This window comes from Schistocerca gregaria, chromosome 1 (assembly GCF_023897955.1).
Source record: "Schistocerca gregaria isolate iqSchGreg1 chromosome 1, iqSchGreg1.2, whole genome shotgun sequence".
NCBI lineage: Eukaryota > Metazoa > Arthropoda > Insecta > Orthoptera > Acrididae > Schistocerca > Schistocerca gregaria.
Window position 1 is genome coordinate 971,328,272 of NC_064920.1, and position 22,914 is coordinate 971,351,185.

The 22,914-nt window shown below is 40.7% G+C and overlaps 1 protein-coding gene and 1 pseudogene across 1 annotated transcript in view; one reads left to right on the forward strand and one right to left on the reverse strand.

Annotated features, from left to right (window-relative positions):
• The window catches only part of LOC126276804 (protein krasavietz), a 40,595-nt gene that overhangs the window by 14,372 nt on the left and 3,309 nt on the right, over positions 1-22,914 (forward strand). The window contains exons 6-8 of the mRNA XM_049977306.1: positions 2,410-2,531; positions 3,442-3,544; positions 14,876-15,016. Coding sequence (XP_049833263.1) covers positions 2,410-2,531; positions 3,442-3,544; positions 14,876-15,016 — 366 coding nt within the window. The remainder of the gene's footprint in view (positions 1-2,409; positions 2,532-3,441; positions 3,545-14,875; positions 15,017-22,914) is intronic.
• Positions 22,207-22,324, reverse strand: LOC126291942 (5S ribosomal RNA; annotated as a pseudogene).

Sequence of the window (22,914 nt, forward strand, 5' to 3'; positions counted from 1 at the left end):
CTCCTTAAAGACCTGCGTCATGCCCTCCAACACTATAAAAGACATCCATCTCTACCATCCCCTAGCCTTTTAACAGCTTCGTGTCCAGTGCCTTTTATCTGATTAAATGTCAGAAACGTATTTGTTGGAACAATTTATCCCTGCCATAGATCCACATACTCCCTCTCCGCAGTTCAGGCAAAGATCAAGCACATTTTAGGCTGCCATCCTCCTACAAGTGTCCTTATAAATTCCCTGAAAGGTATTGTCATATCGCTGAGTATTCTGCTGCCCAGGCCTCGGTGTCTGTCCACTGTGTGCCTCCATTCTGCTTTATCAAACACCATCTGGAGTGACTCCCTTTATCACCAGTTCCCTCACTCTCTGCCTGGACACAGCTCATGGACTGGAGCAGGTGCATAGGCTTAAATACCTATTGGTGGCTAGGCAGCATCATATACTTGCCATTTCTGATAGACTCTGGAGTGAGTGAGAATTCCATTCCCAGTGGTGAGAAAGTCTCATCCTTCCAGTTTTGAAATTGGGTGATCCACTTCATATGGACAGCTATCGTCCTATCATTTTAACCAATGTCCTCATTTTAACCAATGTTCATTGAATATATGTTGTGTCAAAGGCTGCATTGGATGCTTGAAACCCAGAACCTTTTGCTTTGACCCACATTGGTTTTTACAGATGCCACTCTACTGCAGATAGTTCAGTCCACCTGGAGTCTGCTATCCAATCAGCTTTTTCCGTGTATCAGTACTTTGTTGCTGCATGAAGCTTAATATACCTTATGGCACCAACACATGCTTGCCACCTTATATCTGCATCTATATCTATACTCTGCAAACTACCATGGAATGCATGGAAGAGGGTGCACTCCATTGTATTAGTTATTAGGGTTTCGTCGTGTTCCATTCACATGTGTAGTGCGGAAAGAATGTTTTGTTTGAACGCCTCTGTGTGTGGTGCCGTTACTCCTACCTTATATGAGCGACACCTAATACAACCCCTTATGTTCATAGTCATCATTTATAACTAGTTGTTGAAACTTTATTATTAGACTTTCTCGTTATGGTTCATGTCTATCTTCAAGAGACCGCCATTTCAGTTTCTTCGGTAACTCTTGACACTCGCCCGTTTATGAAACAAACATGGGAACGTTTTTGCTGCCCTTCTCTGTGTATGTGCAATATCCCCTGTTAGTCCTATTTGGTACAGATCCCACATGCTAGAACAGTATTTTAGAACCGGTCACACAAGTGATTTTCAAGCAATTTCCTTTGTAGACTGATTTCACTTCCCTTGTTTTCTTCCCATAAACCGAAATCTACCACCTGTTTTACCCACAGCTGAGTCTATGTAATTACACAATTTTATGCCCCTACAAAGTGTTACATCCAGTATTTGTATGAATTGGCAGATTCCAGTTGTAACTCAAATTCATAGTAGTCGTAGGATATTATGTTTCTTCCTCTGTGAAGTGCACAGTTTTAAATTTTTAAACATGAAAGCAAATTGCCAGTCTTTGCACCATTTGGAAATCTCATAAAGATCCAACTGAACATTTGTGCAGCTTCTTTTAGATAGTACTTCATTATAGATTACTGCTTCATCTGCAAAAAGTCTGAGGTTACTGTTAATATTGTCTGCAAGGCCATTAATATAAAACATAAACAGCAAGGGTCTCAACGCACCTCCCTAGGGCACACTTGAAGGTATTTCCATGTCTAACAATGACTCTCAATCGACTCTCCCTAAAAGTCTGCAATCCAGTTACGAATTTCACTTTCATGATGGTACTTTTGACAGTAAGCATAGGTGTGGTACGGAACCAATTGCTTATTGGAAACAAAGAAATATGGCATCTACCTGCCTGCCTTGATTCAAAGGTTTTCAGTATGTCATGTGAGAAAAGTGAGTTGTTTCCATGCTGGTTGGCACTGAGGTGGTCAACTGGGCACTTTTTAAAATTTTATTTTAATGTCAAGGGATGTGGGATAGATTGTTTAATTTTAACAATTTCAGCAGTTTCTAAACACAACTGATACTAATACTTAATTCACTCATTTTTGCAGTGGTATGAGGATTAGACTTGGGGCAATTCTCCTGAGTTTTCTTTTGTAAAGGAACACTTTTGAAAACTGAGTTAAGCATTTCAGCTTTTGCTTTGCTACCCTCAATTTCAGTTCCTGTCTCATTCGCTAGGGACTAGACACTAGTGATCTCTGATATAGTTCATCTGGATAAAGTTCACTATGAAATAACAAATTTTTCAGGTTCATTGTTGCTGTTTGTTGTTCTGATTATTGAATATTATTAATGGTTCCTTTAGAAAAGTTTGGTGCTCATAAATTTGTGTACACATGTTTGTCTTTAAATTTGCAATATGTGTGTAAGTAAAGCTAATATTTTCCCCCATAGGAACATCTTATAAAGGACAACCTGGCATTGGATTTCTTGTTAGAAGTATTTGTGACATGGAAACAAGAAAAAGGGCTCAGTAGCCTAATGGCTGCTCTGAAGAAGGGTGGAATTGAAAGCAGGTTAGTTTAGACATGGATTCTTAGTTATATTTCAAATTAGTAGTTATAGGTTTTAGAGAATCAATTGTGCAATTCATATTGCTAGGGGGTGTTGTCTTGCAAATTGTTTACACTTCTAAAAATTGATAAAGGTACCAACCAGCCAGGAGTCTTGCAGAAGCTGTAATTCACTCATATTTATAATTATTTCATGGTTACTGACTTTGAATTCTATGAAATATTATGACACACACACACACACACACACACACACACACACACACACACACACAATCTCTCCTCCCAGAGAAAGGAATTAGCAGTAGTTTTTTCTACTTTAAATGAGTGCATATGCAGTACTGGAATTTCGGCTCCTAATGGTAATTACTGGACAACCATTCTGCCTCTTTGTGAAGCAACAGATAATTATTTGATTATTCTACCCCGTAGTGACTAAAAATTTGCACTTCCACATAATGGTCGTTTGCAAAGATTCTCATATGATGATATCCTTTTGTTTTTCACTTCAGTAATGGTGATTGTTCTTCCTTGGATGTCTGATGGGATTTATATCAATCAAAAATTGGGAATATTATAAATGACAGCTTCGGACATGGTAAATGTTGTTCCATACACAAACAGTTGAATGTGGAAATGCATAATTTGCTGATTATATGTAGATTTTAAAAATTGCCATCAATGTACCACAATAATTATCTTCCAAACAGCAGTATTTTTTAAAAAAATGCTGACTAGCAACATTGTCTAATTGGTATAAATTAATTCATTTGCTAATTGTAAAGTACCCCTGTTGTCAAAATTTTTCCCACTAAGTTAATTTCTTTTAAATGAACTGTAGCTTTCTTTGAAGGGGGAAAATTGTTTTTTAGTGCGACAAAAACCTAATTACATTAAGAGTTATTTTTTTTAGGTTGATGGAATTTGTACCACAGAACAAGCGTACAGAAGAAAACTTCAGAGCAGTGTTTGAGGAAAAGGGCCTTGTTGACATAGTCAAACTGCATAAAGCTCAGGTGAGTCCACTCATGTTGATTCTGTAATGTACCTCATTAAAATATGTATTCAGCTGTCACCTTGTGTGTGTGTGTGTGTGTGTGTGTGTGTGTGTGTGTGTGTGTGTGTGTGTGTGTGTGTGTGTGTGTGTCCGTCTGTCCATCTGTGTGCGCACGCCTGGGGGGGGGGGGGGGGCGCGTTGGACTCAATGTAGATTCCAGCTTCATAATTAGTTCTATTTGTTTAGTAATGTGTAGTATTAGATCAGTTAGGTATTTACTTTAAATCACGTTGATCACAGAAGAAACTTTGAATGTATTAACAAGTGCTTGATTTTTAGCAACAAATTTCAAGTTTATGTGATACATTTGTTAGTTGGAAATATCCGCCGAGCGGTTCTAGGCACTTCAGTCTGGAACCGCGCGACCGCTACAGTTGCAGGTTAGAGCCCTACCTCGGGCATGGATGTGTGTGATGTCTTTAGGTTAGTTAGGTTTAAGTAGTTCTAAGTTCTAGGGGACTAATGACCTCAAAAGTTAAGTCCCATGGTGCTCAGAGCCATTTGAACCATTTTTAGTTTGAAATATCATGCAGAATTCTGTTATATAGGAAGTGTGCCAGCTTTGAAAGATAAATCAACTGTTGCCTGGAACAAGGTTCAAGAAATAAGGAAACTTAAATTGGACTCTGGTCTACTGTTAAATACTGTCTAATTGTAAGAGAAGTTCTGACCAGATCTCGTAAAACCACAACAGGTCTAAAAGTTCGGAACTCCGAAACGGTAAAACTTCTGTGCAGCAAATGGAATGGTCACCTTGAATTTTAAAAACATGGAAATTTGCTTTGCTACTAAAGGATAAATTAGTTATTGAGACAAACAGCTAACTTTTATTTTCTCAGTTTCCTGGAAAGTGTATGGTCCAATGCAATACTTAAATCAAATAAGTAAAACATGTTAACTAGGCAGTGAAATTCATAACAGCTTGAATATCTTTTCCACATGCAGCACTGGACAGGCAGTCATCAGAAGATCTGTAATCTCAGGTGTGTGTCTAACAGAAATAGTAGGCCCACTACTCAACATACATTATTTTACCAGAATAGGTGGCAATATTGGTGATGTTGTTGTGTTCACAGATCATGCCTTTGCATTTTGCCTTAGAGACAATGTGTGAAGGATTGTGAATTTAAAGTACATCACATTTTCATTGACATTGTGGCAAGGACAAACTTACTTTAATATGGTGCGCATATTTGTCTTATCTGCCACTATACTCTATATGGTTTTAAATTTTCCTTCCTTGGAAAGATTGTGACTGGAGTGATGCAGAGATTTGGTTTCATTTGTCTTGCTGCCACACAAATTTCAACATAGTTTACATATTTTGTCAGATTGCATACACATTTTCATGTCTTTGTTAGGGCTCTTTGACACACACAAATAAGCCCCTACAACTGTATATGTCTGTGCTTGTAAACCATATTAATGGTATTGAACAGCTACAGATCATAATTGCATTGTTGTGTCTATTTTAAAATGGAAAAGACAACAATAGAAATTCTAAAGAAGTTAACTTTATATCTTTCTAAATTCATGCCATTTATTAGTTGTCTGTATGGTATATTACTAATTATTTGTTTGTGTATTATTCGTGCATATAAAATAAAAAAGTAGAATTCATTTATTGAGCAAAACTCAATAAACAACTCACCACGTGACAATAAGTGCCGTTTCCATCATTTAAATGGCTACCGTCTGACAACAGAATACCGTTTCCATTGCTAAAGCCAGCCTGTTCTCTATAAACAAAAAACAAACTCTGCTTTCTGATGTTAATCGGCATATAAGAGTTGCCGGAGCAAGTTAAAAAAAAATTGTAAATAGGGTAATGGAGAAACAAAAGAAACTTGTTGGAGAAACAAAAGAAACTTGTTGGAGAAACAAAAGAAACTTGTTGGAGAAACAAAAGAAACTTGTTGGAGAAACAAAAGAAACTTGTTGGAGAAACAAAAGAAACTTGTTGGAGAAACAAAAGAAACTTGTTGGAGAAACAAAAGAAACTTGTTGGAGAAACAAAAGAAACTTGTTGGAGAAACAAAAGAAACTTGTTGGAGAAACAAAAGAAACTTGTTGAATTTAAAACAAATTAGAATTAACTGAAAGGATTGAGAAGAGGGAAAGTGCTGATTATGATATTGGAAATCAGACTTCAGGACATTAAAAAAGAATAAGCAGAACATTCAGGATTTTGTCAGCAAATGGGATTCTAGTTCTGGACCATCTGCACAAAAAGCGTGAAGAAATCTGCAGTTGATGAATTGAATACTGATCTTTTGCAATGGTTTATCCAAAAACAGTCAGAAGGTGTCACAGGTTCGTGATGTGTGCCAAAAAAAACTAAATTTTTTGTGGTGACCTAGGGTTAGATAGAGAATTTAATGGCTCACCTGGATGACTAACCAGATTTAGATGTCACAGGATTTGCAAACTTGTGGTGAAAGAGAGCAGCTTAGTTCAAATGTTGGGCAGCTGATGCCTTCTTTGAAGAATTTCAGAAATTTGTAGAAGAGAATTTCACTCAGGACAGATCTCTAGTGCAGACATGAGTGGTCTGTTTTGAAAAAGTAAAATTGGTTCCACACACATTTTTTACAAGTTAAGTGATTTCTAGAAGAGAGATGCTTGTCAGAGAAGCCTGTTCTGTTGTTTGATAATGCTCCTTTAAATCCTGATGAAGACTCTCGTACCTGATGGAGGTCTCATTATAACCTAAGTTTTCACTTCCTAATGTGACTGCCATTATACAGCCAATGGACCACGACATAATTGCATGGTAAAATGGCATTACCAGGTTGGTCTACTGAGAATGCTAGTTGACGAGGCTGATTTTGTGGCATTACCTATTCTAGATGCCATACACGAGATTTCTGATGCCTGGCAGGAAGTTGAGCCATAATCAGTTGTGAGACTGTGGAGGAAAATTCTTCCAGATGTAAGACAAAGTGATTTGCAAGGTTCCAGTGGTGAAGAAATAACAACTGCGCAAATAATTGCTCTGTTGACAATGGTTTTGATCAAGTTGATGAAGAAAACTTGAATTATTAGCTGAAGATAGATGCATGTGAACCCAGCTTCCAGTACATGAGTGATGCTGAAATTTTGACTGCTGCTTCACAGCAAAACAAAAAGACAGTGAATGTGAAGACATTGACCATGTCAGTCACTATATTTCATTTCAGTGTGTTGATACTATTCTAAGAGGGTGGTTTGAAAAGTACTCAGAACGGAATAGAAAAAAGTACTTGCGTCACTGAAACTTTTATTTTTCAATGTAGTCTCCTTGTAGATTAATGCACCCGGTCCAACCATGTTCTAGTGCCTTGATCCCATCTCGAAAATGAGTTTCCTCGAGACCTGCAAAATAGTTGTAAACTCCGGCTATGCTCTGGAGCCAGATGCCATTCTCATTCAGATGCTGACACACCTTTCTCCGGCAGGCAAAAGCTTTCTTCTTCGTACCTACAATTGCGTATGGACCGAACGTCATGTCCCCATGCGTTGGCGTGACGCTGTCATCCCAAACCCGGGAAGGATAGACACCTTCCTTCTAGTACTCTCTTACAAGCTGTGTCTGTAAGGTGATGGAGCGCATGGTTAACGCTCGGTTAGTTTGGATTGTTGAATCTCGACTGCTACTTACCAATGTTTAATGCGGCTTTCGTTGCCGCCGCTCCGCTGTTGACCACCTTGTGACCTTGTCGACATTCATCATGACCAACTTTTTGTGACAGCGCCAAATGGTAGCCGTGTTCTTCGATTTGGAGAAGGCTTATGATACCTGTTGGAGCGGGGGTATCCTCCGCACTATGCACAGGTGGGGTCTATGCGGTCGCCTGCCCCTTTTTATTGATTCCTTTTTAACAGATCGAAAGTTTAGGGTACGTGTGGGTTCCGTATTGTTCGAAGTCTTTTTCCAGGACAACGGGTTGCCTCAGGGCTCCATCTTGAGCGTAGCCCTTTTTGCCATAGCGATCAATCCAATTATGGTCTGCATTCCACCTAATGTCTCAGGCTCTCTTTTTGTCGATGACTTCGCGATCTACTGCAGTGCCCAGGGAACATGCCTCCTGGAGCGCTGCCTTCAGCGTTGTCTTGACAGCCTATACTCATGGAGTGTGGCTAATGGCTTCCAGTTCTCTGAAGAGAAGACGGTTTGCATCAACTTTTGGCGATATATTCTTTCCGCCATCCTTACATCTCGATCCCGTTGTTCTCCCATTCGTGGAAACAACTAAGTTTCTAGGGCTCACACTGGACAGGAGACTTTGTTGGTCTCCGCACGCCTCTTATTTGGCTGCCCGTTGTACACGTTCCCTTCATGTCCTCAGAGTTCTTAGTGGTTCATCTTGGGGAGTGGATCGCACTGTCCTGCTTCGCTTGTATCGGTCCATAGTCCGATCAAAGCTTGATTATGGGAGCCTCCTCTGCTCGGCCATCCCTATTACGCCGTCTCAACTCCATCCACCATCGGGGGTTACGTCTTGCGACCGGAGCATTCTGCACTAGTCCCGTCTTTATGCTGAAGCTGCCGAATTACCATTGACCTACCGGCGTGGCGTACTGCTTTGTCGGTATGCCTGCCGGCTGTTGTCAATGCCCGACCACCCCTCTTAGTCCTTTTTCGCTAATTCTCTCGACCGTTAGTATGGGTTGTACGTGTCTGCCCTGCTGCCCCCTGGTGTCCGCTTTCGTTGCCTGCTTCGACAATTGGATTTTGCCCTCCCTACCACATTCAGAGAGGGTGAGAGCCCGACACCACCTTGGCTCCAGGCTCCGGTTCATATTCATCTCGACCTCAGCTCGCTCCCGAAGGAGGGTACTCCGGCTGCAGCGTATTGCTCCCGGTTTGTCGAACTTCGTGCGCGACTTGCCAGTCACACCTTTATTTACACTGATGGCTCCAAAACTGACGATGGTGTCGGCTGTGCCTTTGTCGTCGGGGCTGTCACCTTTAAATACCGGCTCCTCGACCAGTGTTCCAGCTTTACGGCCGAGCTGTTTGCTCTCCATCAGGCCGTTCAGTATGCCCCGCCACCGCCATTCGTTGTATGTACTCTGCTCAGATTCACTCTGTGCTCTTCAGAGCCTTGGAGCTCCATATCCGGTCCATCCCTTGGTGCAACGGATCCAGCAGTTCCTCCATTCTTTTGCTGATGATGGCTCTCCTGTCAGCTTTCTGTGGGTTCCTGGCCATGTAGGAGTGCCTGGGAATGAGGCTGCTGATGCTGCAGCCAAGGCTACGGTCCTCCTGCCTCGGCCAGCCTCCCATTGTGTCCCGTCATCTGACATTAGTGGGGTTGTTGTAAGTGGCTTGTGTCATTGTGGTGGGATACTTGGTCATCACTTCAAGGAAACAAGCTCCGGGCCGTAAAACCATTGCTTGGACAACCTCCTCGCGACCATCTCGGTGAGAAGAGGTCCTTCTGACCAGGTTGCGGATTGGGCATTGCCGGTTTAGCCACCGCTACCTGCTCTCCGGTGACCCAGCCCCGCAGTGCCCTTGTGGTCATGGATTGACAGTGCGCCATGTTTTATTGTCGTGTCCCCGTTTTAGTCAATCTCGTGTTGTCCTGTCTCTGCCATCTACTTTACAGGATATTTTAGCTGATGACGCTCGAGCAGCTGCTCGTGTTCTTCGTTTTATTACTTTGACTGGCTTGTCCAAAGACATCTAACTCTTTCACTTATTTTATCTGCATCTTTGTAAGAATTTTCTGGTGTTAGTTTCTCTCCCCCCCCCCCCCCCCCCCCCCTTGAGTTTTACTGGATTCTATGTGCTCTTACAATTGTGACTGGGCACTAATGACCTCAGTAGTTGAGCGCCCTTAAACACACACACACACACACCAGCAAAAAAAAAAATATCCAGCTATCATTTCTTCATTTGAAGTGAATCTTCGTCAACCAAGAACAATTTTTAGTTTTGGGAAGAGGTGGGAGATTGACAGAGCCATATCAGGTGAATAACGTGGGTGTGGCAGCAATTCATACCTTAGTTCGTGTAATTTTGCCACGGCGATGGCACATGTCTTTGACCCATCGTCAAGATTTACAGCATCCATCTTGCAGAGAATTTTTTTTCATTTGTAATTCTTAAGTTAAAATGTGATATACCCTTTCAGATTACATCTGGCAAGCATGAGCAGTTTCGAGCACTTTCAATCGACGGTCCTCCATAACCATTTTGTGCACTTTCGCAATGATTTCTGGACTAGTGACACATCTCGGCTGACCACTGTGCAGATCATCTAAGCTCTCCCAACCAAATTTAAATTCATTTGTCCCCTTGGCAACAGTTGAATATAGAGGAGCAGAGTCCCCTATAGTATCCTTGAAATAGACATGAAAACCCTTCAGTTTCATACATTTCTTTATGAAGTACTTAATCACTGCTCAAATGTTGCTGACCTCTCGTAGTGATTCTGAGAACTTTTCAAACCACTCTCGAAAATTATATGGACCACAGAAGGTTTCAGTACAATAAAATTATTACTGCAAGACATATTGACGTGACTTGTGAAAAAATGTTATATCCTCTCAGAACAGACCAACATCACAGACTACTTTAAGAAATAAACAGACCTACAGTACCTGTACACAGAATTTGTATAAGCTTTCAAACAAAGAATACATGTCTGGAAATACCAATTATTTGTGTATGTTCCCCACTCAAATTACCCCAAATAATTGAGAGTATCATATAATTTGATAAAACAAAGAGAAATGAAATAAACAAAAAAAGATTTACATTAATTTTTTTTCTTCGCTTTCTTTTTGATTTTTAAGTCGGTCATCTGTTATCTTCATAGTTGGTATCATTATCTGGGTTGATAGTTTCGCTTAACCAGTGAGCAGCAATAAAAGAAGCAGTATCTTTCTACAGTGTGTTACGTTTAACTTCCTGCAATATGGCTTATGCATCCATGGAAGCAGAACTTGCTCATGGAAGTAAAGGTCACTTAAATGTTGTTCATAATCAAAATAGAAATTGACATGTGTATTGAAATGTTTAATGAAAATCATAACTGCAACAATTACGTACACTTACCACCAGGAAAGGAAACGGCATGAAGTAGAATAAAATACAACACAATAACACAGCAGTCAACAATAGTATCTCATACAACATTGTTAACAAGTTAAGGTTGGCTGTAGCCACAACAGATGACTACCACCCGAAGTATCCATATGCCTATTGACGTACTGTATACAGGGTGGTCCATTGATCGTGACCGGGCCAAATATCTCGTGAAATAAGCGTCAAACGAAAAAACTACAAAGAACGAAACTTATCTAGCTTGAGGGGAAACCAAATGGCGCTGTGGTTGGCCTGCTAGATGGCGCTGCCTTAGGTCAGGCGGATATCAACTGCATTTTTTCTTTTATTATTATTATTATTTTTTTTACAGGAACCCCCATTTTGTATTACATATTTGTATAGTGTGTAAAGAAATATTAATGTTTTTTCGCTTTGTGATAGATGGCACTGTAATAGTCACAAACATATGGCTCACAATTTTAGACGAACAGTTGGTAACAGGTAGGTTTTTTAAATTAAAATGCAGAACGTAGGTATGTTTGAACATTTTATTTTGGTTGTTCCAATGTGATACATGCACCTTTGTTAACTTACCATTTCTGAGAATGCATGCTGTTACTGCATCATTACCTGTAAATACCACATTAATGCAATAAAAGCTCAAAACCTCAGTGCATGTGGCAGTATGTGTAAAGAGATTCCTTTCATCAGCGAGTAGTTCTCCTTCCGTAATATTCGCACGAGCATTGACAACGCTCTGACGCATGTTGTCAGGTGTTGTTGATGTATCACGATAGCAAATATCTTTCAACTTTCCCCACTGAGTGAAATCCGGGGACATCAGATCCGGTGAACGAGCGGGCCGTGGTATGTATGGTCCTTCGATGGCCAATCCACCTGTAATGAAACATGCTATTCAATACCGCTTCAACCACACGCGAGCTATATGCCGGACATCCATCATGTTGGGAGTATAACACCATTCTGTCATGCAGTGAAACATCTTGTAGTAACATCGGTAGTACAGTACATTGGAAATCATCATACATTGCACCAATTAGATTGCCACCAATAAAATGGGGGCCAATTATCCTTCCTCCCGTAATGCCACACCATACATTAACTCTCAAAGGTCGCTGATGTTCCACTTGTCGCAGCCACCGCGGATTTTCCATTGCCCAATAGTGCAAATTATGCCGGTCTACATTACTGCTGTTTGTGAATGATGCGTACAAAAATCTGTCATCGTCCCATAATTTCTTTTGTGCCCAGTAGCAGAACTGTACACAACATTCAAAGTCGTTGACATGCAATTCCTGGTGCATAGAAATATGGTACGGGTGCAATCGATGTTGATGTAGAATTCTCTCAACACCAACGTTTTTGAGATTCCCGATTCTCGTGCAATTTGTCTGCTACTGATGGGTGGATTAGCCGCAACAGCAGCTAAAACACATACTTGGGAATCATCATTTGTTGCAGGTTGTGGTTGACATTTCACATGTGGTGAAACACTTCCTGTTTCCTTAAATAACGTAACTATCCGACGAATGGTCTGGACACTTGGATGACATTGTCCAGGATACCGAGCAGCATACATAGCACATGCCCTTTGGGCATTTTGATCACAATAGCCATACATCACCATGATATTGACCTTTTCCGCATTTGGTAAATGGTCCATTTTAACACAGGTAATGTATCACGAAGCAAATACCGTCTGCACTGGCAGAATGTTAAGTGATACCACATACTTGTTTGTGACCATTACAGCGCCATCTATCACAAAGTGAAGAAAGTGGTCCAACTAAAACATTCATATTTCTCTATATACTACACGAATATGTAATAAAAATGGAGGGGTTCCTAGTTTTTAAAAAATGCAGTTGATATCCATTTGGCCTATGGCAGCGCGATCTATCGGGCCAACCATAGCGCCATTTGGTTTCCCCCTTCAAGCTAGATGAGTTTCGTTCTTTGTAGCTTTTTCGTTCGATGCTTATTTCGTGAGATATTTGGCCCGGTCACTATCCTTGGATCACCCTGTATACCAAACAGCAGTGGAATTAATAATCATCGTTGTCACAAATATGAGACTGATTCTTCCACATATGTTGTGATTACAATGGAGCCTGAGCGCATAGCTTCCTCCTCCCAAATATGTAGCAGATTTCACATCTATATTGACATGAGAGTGTGAGACTATATTGTCCAGACATGTCCTTCGCACTCTGCTTCCACATTGGCTGCACAGAATCGTCATACCTCACAGCAGTCGTTAATAACAGTGCGTCATGAAACAATAATTACGCCATTGGCTCGTACCTATACTTCTTCTATCTCCTGCAGAAATGTATTCTGTTGTTGAGTATTTATCCAGTTTTAACATGAATTTTATTCTGACCACAAATGGATTAACACAAACTGCAGTTTAACCATGCCAGATGTTCCAAAAAACTAAAGTACGTGATTCACATACTCATGGTTTCCGCCACAATGAAATATGCTGCTCGCCCACCATCCACTCACCACATTCGTCCTAATTCTCAGCCAAGCTGGTGTCACTGTTCCTCATCTAACCTTTCCATATTTTTCAAAATACATCTGCATGTGACATCAATTGCCAAAGTTTCCTCTGTAAAGGTAAGATGGAATCCTATATTAAGTTATTAAACAACGTAAAAATATTAATCTGACACTATACCCAAATTAAAAATGACCCTGTATTTTTCAGGTGACAAATTTAGGAGAACCTCATCTTATTGAGTTAATACAGTATATTATTAAGGAATGGGCTATTCATTTCGAGCAAAATAAGTATATTTTTTCAAATTTTGGGGCGGATCAAAACCGTGTGTATTGGGACTCAATACAGGGACTGACTCTTCAGTGACAGTAGTGGATATTACCATCACGTGTCGGAACATTTTCCACAAACAGCACAGTAATTTGTGCAATATGAGTATAATTCAGAGGACTTATTATATGTTACAAGAGCAAATGTGGACTGTAGAAGAGCGTCCCCCCCCCCCCCTCCCAATTACTGTACATTGTGCTTTTGAATATTTATAGATTAATTTCTTCCACAAAACATTCGTCCTTATTCCAATCAAACTCCCTTATCATTCTCTCTTGCTGCTTTGTCTGTGCCATTCTCCATTTATGTCTGCCAGATACTCTCTCCTGTAAAAGTTTGTGTGAGACAGTTGTTGTTAAAATAGATAAGAACAATTCCTAATAAGCTTAAAAAGCTTGAATTGGGAAAAATTGTCTTAAAAGTACAATGTGGTGTGGAAGTAAAACTGTAGAAAATACCAGTGGAATACGAGATTACTTTCTCTCTAAGATGTACATAGCTCCACTTCTAATGGAAAATTTTAAAATATGAATACAGGAACCGAATGAGAGATCAGCTCATCTTGGTATGAGATAAAGGAGACTAAGAAAATCATAGGTATTGAAACCTACGAAATCAAACCAAAAAAAAAGAGGATTAGTCAGTCAGAACCCAAGATTGGAAGATAAGCACAGTGGAAAACAGGACAGATAATTTATAACAGTAAAAGATTTTGAATTATGTCACACACTTCCATTTCCGAGTCAATTGTGATCAATATCTCAAAGCTGACATTAGTGAGAAACACATGGTGAAACAGTGTGTAAAAGTGAAAGTAAATTATAGGAAGAATTGGGAAGAATAAACAGGACAGAATATCCTAGTGATATTTTGCTGTTTTTTGATTACCAACCCTGGCTGGTATCATTTGCAGTATTTTCATCTTTTAGGGTTTCCTAAATCCTCCCTTCTCTAAATACACACGGTTTCCAAGGTGAGGAACATAGCTATACATGTGTCTGTCTGCCTTAACCGTTCCAAGCAATTTAATTCAGTTTTGGAGCATGTATGACGATTGTCAATACTGGAAGCTTAGTCTGCAGTCTTAACACTGTTAACTAAGTAAGTCGAAATGCGAAAAAAGTCTTTAAAAAAAGCATTATTTTACACACTAAAAGAAGATAGTTAATTTTAACATGAAATCATTTGGAGTCTGCAGCTTATAATATAGCTCTGTAAGTAAAACAGAAGTGCAATTTGCACTGTGTGTGTGTCTCAAATATTGCATTTCTATGCAACTTCCCCCCCCCCCCCCCTTAAAAACTGTAAGACCAGTTGATGTTTTATCCAATAGAATAAATAAATGAGACAAGGGCTTAAGAAGCTAATGAATTTGTTCCAAATAAACCTTGTAGGCAAGTCAAGAGGCAAAACGTGACCTGCAGCAACAACTGGAGGAACAGCTTTCAGAATATCGACCCATCAAAGAAATTATTGCAGATATAAAGGAAATGGCAGCAAAAAGTGGAATACCTGAGCATGAAACAATTACATTGGTGAGTAATGTTTTCTTCCTGATTGAATGTCAGGAGTTGATCCCTTTTATGATATTACATTAATATTAATTATTATTAGAAGATAAATTCATAGCAAGTGAGAACGGTATATAAAATTATACTTGAGCTGTCATTTTGTTTTTGTTAATTGGTGTGTATAGTAGTCTCACTAATCAAATGTTCAGTAACATTGTTCATGTTGCGAACTAGTAAAAATGGTCCTCCTCTCATTGTTACTGTGCAAGAATTTGTAATCTCATCCGTAATCAACAACAAAAGTAATAAACATGGTTTCAGAAAGAAACATTCATAGATAGCCACCTGTCTGTTGACATTCCAGTTGGTATTCATGTGTTTACCAACAATTCTTGAACATCCTTCAGCCCCCTCCTCTTGCATGAATACATTCAAAAATACACGATGGCACACGGATGGGATGCATGCTCGTGTGTACAAGTGTCATAATACAAGTAAAGAATTTTTCGATCGGACGAGCCGTGCAGTTCTCCCCTCCCCTCCCCTCTGTGTCAAAAGTTACTAATCATTGGTGCCAGTGTGACACTAACAGAAAGGAGGGGTGGTGTTTGTATGTGAAATGTGAATACTACTTGTGGATTGTACTAACTGCTGTCTACAAGGCAGTAAAAGGGATGATCTGTGATGTGGGACATGTGATCAGCATGTTGCCAATCCCTCTAGCTGTTATGCCAGTAGATAATTAATTGCTTACGTTGACACGATGATGATGACGATGATGATGATGATGATGATGATGTAATAATAATAATAATAATAATAATAATAATAATAATAATAATAATAATAATCTGATGACGTACTGGTAATGAATGAACCCAACTCCTTCTGCACTGAAGACAGCGGCACTAATCATTCGGCTACAGAGATAATGCAATTTTAAAATAAGTGATACAATTAAGTTGTTTCTGATTGCAATAAAAGTCTGCTCTGTCAAAATTAATAGATACAAAATGCAAATTCATGGAAATGTGATTACTTAAGCTTCTGTTTGTAATGTAACAGGAAATGGTGGATCAAGTCTTGCTCCACTATTTGAAGAACTGTCGTATCAGCTAAAGATGTTTCTTATGTTTAAGTAAAATAGGGGGGTCTGATATTGACAGAACTGCTATCCATACAGAGGACCTACAAGGGAAGATGTAGCCCTGTGTATGGAAGCCAGGAGAATGCTGATTATGTTGGACATTTGGTATGCTGTCCATTGACCCAAAAGACACGCACAGAATAAACAGGATTATGGAATCTCTTGGACGAAAAACAAGTTGTGATTTGTTATTTATATTTTTTATGTAGGAAAGCTTTTGTATTGCTGTTAGATCGGTGGTGCTCTTGTTTGAATTCTCATAGAGAAAGAATGTATTAGCATCGTGTTAATGGACTGAATTGTAAATGCTGTTACGCAATATACAGCTAGAAATGGGTGGTAGAAAGTGCTGAGTGCGACAAAAACGTGTTTCAGCCCGCAATCGAACCGGGGACCTTCTGCGTGTTAGGCAGACGTTATAACCGCTACACCACGGAAACTGCTATGCTCTGCCCTCCACATCTGATACAACTTGTAGGACGATCGCCATTGTGGCGTTAAAATCACTTTGAGGAAACGCACAATGCAGGTATTTCGCATTCGTGTGCAACAATCGACAGCACCCTTGGCTGCCTGAATGCCACAACGAATAAGAGCTCAAGAAGTCATCGGAAACGCTCGAGGGAGAGTTCTCAGCAGCATATGCTGCTCTTTCTTTCCTTTCAAGATACCGTCAATTCGTGCAGTCGTTATTGCAAAAGACGTCACCAAAGGCAATCGCTTCATTAGCGGCACGGCACCTGGGCTCGGCAGCAGTCATTTGGTAGCTGTTTCCTGCAGCAAAGAAGGTGCTTTAGAGAAGTCCAGATGGGCATCGCTGGTCCAAAAAATTCTACGCAGTGACCAGAATGATAGTCAGATTCATCAAAAAAAAAAAAAAAAGAGAATCCTTTAACAGAACATTGTGATGTTTACAGGATGCAAATGAAATAGTACCAGTGATCCAAACTAAACTGAACCAACTATCACAACCAAAACCCAATTTCTATTTTTGCCATGTGTTCCAAAGTGGTGCATCAAGTTTAGTTGTAGATGAATTAACATTACTGACAAAGAATGCCCAGGCTGGTCATCATTCGTGACTTGCGAACTTGGATAAAGCCTCAGTCTCACAGAAGTTTGTCCTTCCCAAAGATCTTACCTTTTGCCTCACTACAAAGTTCAATTATGCTGGGGTTGAGCACCAAAGTAGAAACACTTTTTTTGACACTAATCTCACTCCAGAACCAGTGTTGAACCCTGTAGAACCTGGTTTACTCTTTCATACAGTTGGGATCCACTCTCACTGCCTGAAAACCACGCTGTTGACTTCCCAGAGTTTCCTAACATTGGATCTTGCCTCACCATCATTCCCCAAATCCCTCTTCATGGAAACCTACCTCTCATCTGCAGAGCGAACCTCAATCCACCATCTAAAAACTAATACCAACCATATAATCCTACCTACCAGAAAAGTCTTCACTACTCTGGTTATGAACTGCAGAAACCGCGTACAGAGACTCGCAGATACACCTACAAGCTCTTTTCCAGAAATGCAGCATGATCTCCAGCCCCTCCTAAAATCCCTCCTGAAATCTGTACATCCGTCCCAGAACCTCTCCCCTGAGTCTCTCTCTACTCCCCCACAACTCTACACATTCCTACCTTCTATGTGCTTCCTAAAATGTCTAAAACCAACCACACTGAACCCCCACCCCCATTTTGGCTGTTTACTGTGCCCCCAAAGAGACAATTACTTCTCTTGTCAACCAGTGCCTTCAAAGTATTACCTGTAACCTACTGTCCTATACAAGAGACACCGACCATCTCCTCCACCAATTCTCCACAGTTCCTCTTCCTTTACCATCCGGCACCATGCTCGTCAATATCAATGCCACCACCCTCTACACTGTCACCAATGGGCATGGTCCTGCTGCTATTGAACACTACCTTTCCCATTTCCTGACTTACTCAAAACTTGCAACCTCATTCCTGTTTACTATAACTATAGCTAACAACCGTATGCCAGTCTGTTCTTGTGCCATCTAGAGGAATTGTTCCTAACCACCCATAATCCCAAACCCCTCACCTGGTTCAGATTTGTTGTTGACATCATTGTGATCGGGAATGACAGTGAAGACACTCCAGAACCTGATCACTTTCTCCCCAGTTAACTTCACCTAGTCCTCTCCAGTCCCAAGAAGCCACTGTAATCGTTGTCAAGGATGGCTATATCAGTACCTCCGTCCACATAAAACACACAAACTTCCATTTTGACTGCTATCCATTCCCCATCAAGTCCCTTCTGTACAGCCAACCACCCATGGTCGTCACATCTGCAGTCCCCCTCTGTTGTAACTGCGACCGGAGCGGTCGTGGGGTTGATGTGACGGAAAGCGCGGCGGGACCCACAGAGCAGCCCACGAAAACACAAATGGGAGAGGACGGACATGAACAACGAAGGGCCTTACAAACAACAACAACAACAACAACAACAACAGGATAGAAACAGCAGTCACAAGAAAACCTAACCAATCAACCACGTACACTCTTACACAGAACAAGAATGTAAATACGCTGTCTAAGGCGAGATGTCGATAGGATGCACACCAAGATTAGAATTACTAACTGAGCGAGAGGCAGGCGCCAATTACGTGATTGGGGGTGCCACTATTGGCCGCTGGGACATGCTCCACTGTGGTGCCCTCACATTAAATGTGGACCAGGAGGCGCACGCCGCTACGGCTTATGGCACGATGGTCTCTAGGGGTCTTAAACGTCCATGCTGTCTGGCGCAGATTCAAAATCTGCGGCATGCGGTACCAGACCCTCCAAATATGTCAAGGATTTCCATGATGCCTTCGCGCATCAAAGTTATTCTCTGAACCTTGTCAGAAACGGACCTCTCGTGCCTTCTCTCTCCAGCCAGCTGCCATTCCCCACATACTCACTGTCCAACTTAAAGGAGCACGACTCTTGTGGTTCAGTACCACCCGTGACTGGAGCAACTGAATCACTTCGTCTGCCAGGCTTTTGACTACCGCTTATCATGCCCCTGAAACTAGAAGTAACTTTCCCACCTCTGCCACAGTGGTCTTTAGCCAATCAACCTACACAATAGCCTTCTCTCTCCGTACTCACCCCTGCTCCTAACCTGTTGGCCAATGGCTCATATTCCTTCAATAGATCTAGGTGCAAGATGTGTCCCATGCATCTTCGGACTACCTCCTACTTTATCTGCAACAGTTGTGCCGCATTCTACTTCCCCATGACAGTTCCACAAGCTGTTGGTATGCGTGAATGACCAGTCAAAAATGTTTGAGTGCTTCACAGCCTGTGCCATCTGGATTATTCTCATCAGCTTTCCTGAATTGTGCAGGTGGGAACTCTCCCTACGACATTTTCTTCATTCCCGTAGTCCTGCTGGCCTCAGGCTCTGCAAGTCCCTGTCGTCCATGTGCTGATCGCCTTCTTGCCCCAACTCCAGTACTACATAAGCCTTCTATCCCAACAACACGTCAACATAGTCCTGTCCTTTCCTCTACTTCTCTCCCCTCCCTTTTTCAGTAGGCCCCAGTGTAGGGCTAAGCACGGTCCCACAGGCAGCACTATTCGCCCCTACCCTGCTATCGCTTGCCCTCCCCATCTCGTGCTCATTCTTACCTCTACTACCCACATCAGCTAGATTGTTGGTCGTATCAGATGCAGTCAGACCTTAGTGGCTAAAGACAGTGGCCACATGTGTGTGTTTTTTCTACTTCTGAGGAAGGACTTGTCAGAAAGCTAAAATATGTAATGAGTAGCAGACCCTCTCTTCCATATTGTTATTTATCTCATTTGATTGAAGGAAAAAATCAATGATATAGATGTTTCACTATTGATGGGGACTAAGCTTGTGATTTCTTGAAGTTTCAAAATCATTTCTTTATCTAATTGTTAGTTGTGATTTGGGTTCTGTAAAAGTGTATGCCATTGGGTTCTCCTACAACATTTGACAAATGTACACAAATAACAACAAATGAAAGCTGCACTGACTTCTGACTCTGTACAACAAGGATGGCAAGAAGTTCCTTAACCAAATTGTTATTTGTAACAAGACACGGATTTCTCATAAAAAATCTAAAAACAGTGCCAGTCATTGGAAAGGAATCTTTCACAACCACCAACAAAATCAAAAATTCAGAACTCTGAGCATCAAAAAAGACAGGGTCACACTGTTTTGGGATTGAAAGGACATCTTACTCGGAGACTTTATGCCCAGAGGTGAGATGATAAATGCAGCAACCTACTGTCAGGCTGTTTTAGACTACATCATGTCATTCAAAACAATCTGTATAGATTGTGTTAGTCAGAATTCTGCTTCTTCGTGATAAAATTCACCCATATTCTGCTGTGTTGGTGAAGAATTTGGTTCTGCAGTTTAATTGAGTATTTTTTTGAACACTTGCATTATAGCCTGGACTTGACTCAGGTGATTACCATCCGTCGCCAAGTTAAAAGATTTTATGGGCAGAAAATGCTATGGAAATGACATTGAGTTGAAAGAGGTTGAGTGACTGGCTCAACAGCTTCATGGCAGATGATTATGCACGCCTACAAAAATGCATGAGTCACTGACAAATTTTAAAATCTGAACAGTGACTGCACATGAAAATAGCTGATACAAAAATGTGCTGTAAAATAAATTTCAAAGCATTTAACTTGAACAGGGATACTGTGTACACCATCACACACTGCATATTCACAACAAAAGTAAAAAGGCCCCTACCTCAAAATTATTTGTTTCTGGATAGATGTTTATTGGAATGTTTCTTCTAATTCTACTTAGTATCATTCCAGAGAAAGTGGTTTTTACCATCTAATATGAAAAGTTAAAATTTGTTTCTTCAACAATACTATGAACAGGACAGTCAGTCACAAAGAAGACTGCTGTACATTTGAGCTTGCGACCAGAAGGCCTTCTTCTGAAACACACACACACACACACACACACACACACACACACACACACACACACACACACACACACACACACATATCGAATCCCTAGTTTTCAGTGTTGCTAGATTTATTGGTGACTGTCACAGTAATGCTGTTCCCCTAGAGTTAGAGAGGTACGTGGGGAGGGGAGGGGGGTGTGCAAAGAATCACTTGCTACCTGGAAAACTTCCTTGTGGCAACGAGACATCGTTAGCATCCATATGACTGAGGGTTTGCGGGAAAAGGCATAACATAAAAAGCATAGTTCAGGAACACCTGGAGTATCTCCACCTAATTTGGCATATACATGGCTCATTATTTGCATAAAAATTATGTGGGAGTAACAGGACCCCACTACCACTAGGGGTGGTGTTGACAATGAGAGAGAATGACATGTCAAAATGTCTGAAGACGACCTGTTAGTATTTCTTTCTCGTAATTAGTTGACTTTAATAATATTCAAAGGATGACACACAATCTTTCTTATTTGTGTTGTTTAGTGCCGCAACCACATGAGAATGAGCTTAACATTCTGTGTAAACTTGTGTTGTGTAAAACAGTGGATGATCGGACAATTACCAGTGAGAATACTTTTTCTCAAAACAACTACTAGTTACTGGAAGAATTAAGTTTCCTTAGAATACAGGTGAAACTACAGAACAAAGTTCACCACAGGTACAGGAAATGTGTGTAATATGTTGTGTATGTGAAATAAATTCACACGTGGTTTTTGTGTGCATGTGTGCTACGTGTGATGTGTGTGCACTTTGGCAAAACTGCAAGCAAAAACCTGGTCCAGTATATTTTTAAGATTTTATACTTGTAGTGCTGTCAGTTGTGTGTGACACACAACACATTATACCTGTGTAGTGAATGTACCTCTACAGGAGATAACTTAAAAGGTCCCGCACAGGCTATGACGGCCCAAAGGTACTGACTGCCCGCCGTGTCATCCTCAGCTCATAGGCATCACTGGATGCGGATATAGAGGGGCATGTGGTCAGCACACTGCTCTCCCGGCCGTATGTCAGTTTCCAAGACCGGAGCCGCTACTTCTCAATCAAGTAGCTTCTCAGTTTTTCCTCAAAAGGGCTGAGTGCACCCCACTTGCCAACAGCGCTCGGCAGACCAGATGGTCAGCCATCCAAATTCTAACCCAGCCTGACAGCACTTAACTTCGGTGATCTAACTGGAACCAGTGTTACCACTGTGGCAAGGCCGTTGGCTAAAATATTAAAACCTAGAGTCTAAATTTCAGAATTCATTGATGTTGCTGTAAAAGAGAACAATGAAATGTTTCTGTGTACAATAATAATAATTAATAAAGTGACGCATTTTCAAAGCTTGACACTTCAGAAGAATTCTGTCAAGAGGATCTGTTGTTACATAAACTTCCAAAAATTCTCAGTACTCTGAAACAGTTAATGTAGTTAAGTATGTTGCATTAGTTTTAACGAAGTTCAGAGACCTATATCGCTTACTCGTGTGGGTAAATCTGTTTCGCTATTAAAGTTTTATCTTATTCATGCCATTCATTCAAAGGAAATTATACATATAGTATTGTGTACTATATTATTCACAATACATAACTAATTCTTTTTTTTACTAGGGAGCTATCTATGATCATTGTTTCTGCTGACAAATGTGACGCAGCTTTATTGTCAAACAAATCTGTTGTGCGCATAGCCACTGCTTTATTAGGGTGATGGTTTTCAGTGTACGATGCAACTGATTCGCATGCTTTAAGCATGTCTCTTATTTTGCCGGAAGATTACTGCTTTACTGTTGATGTCTTTTCCTCCTCCTCCTATGAAGA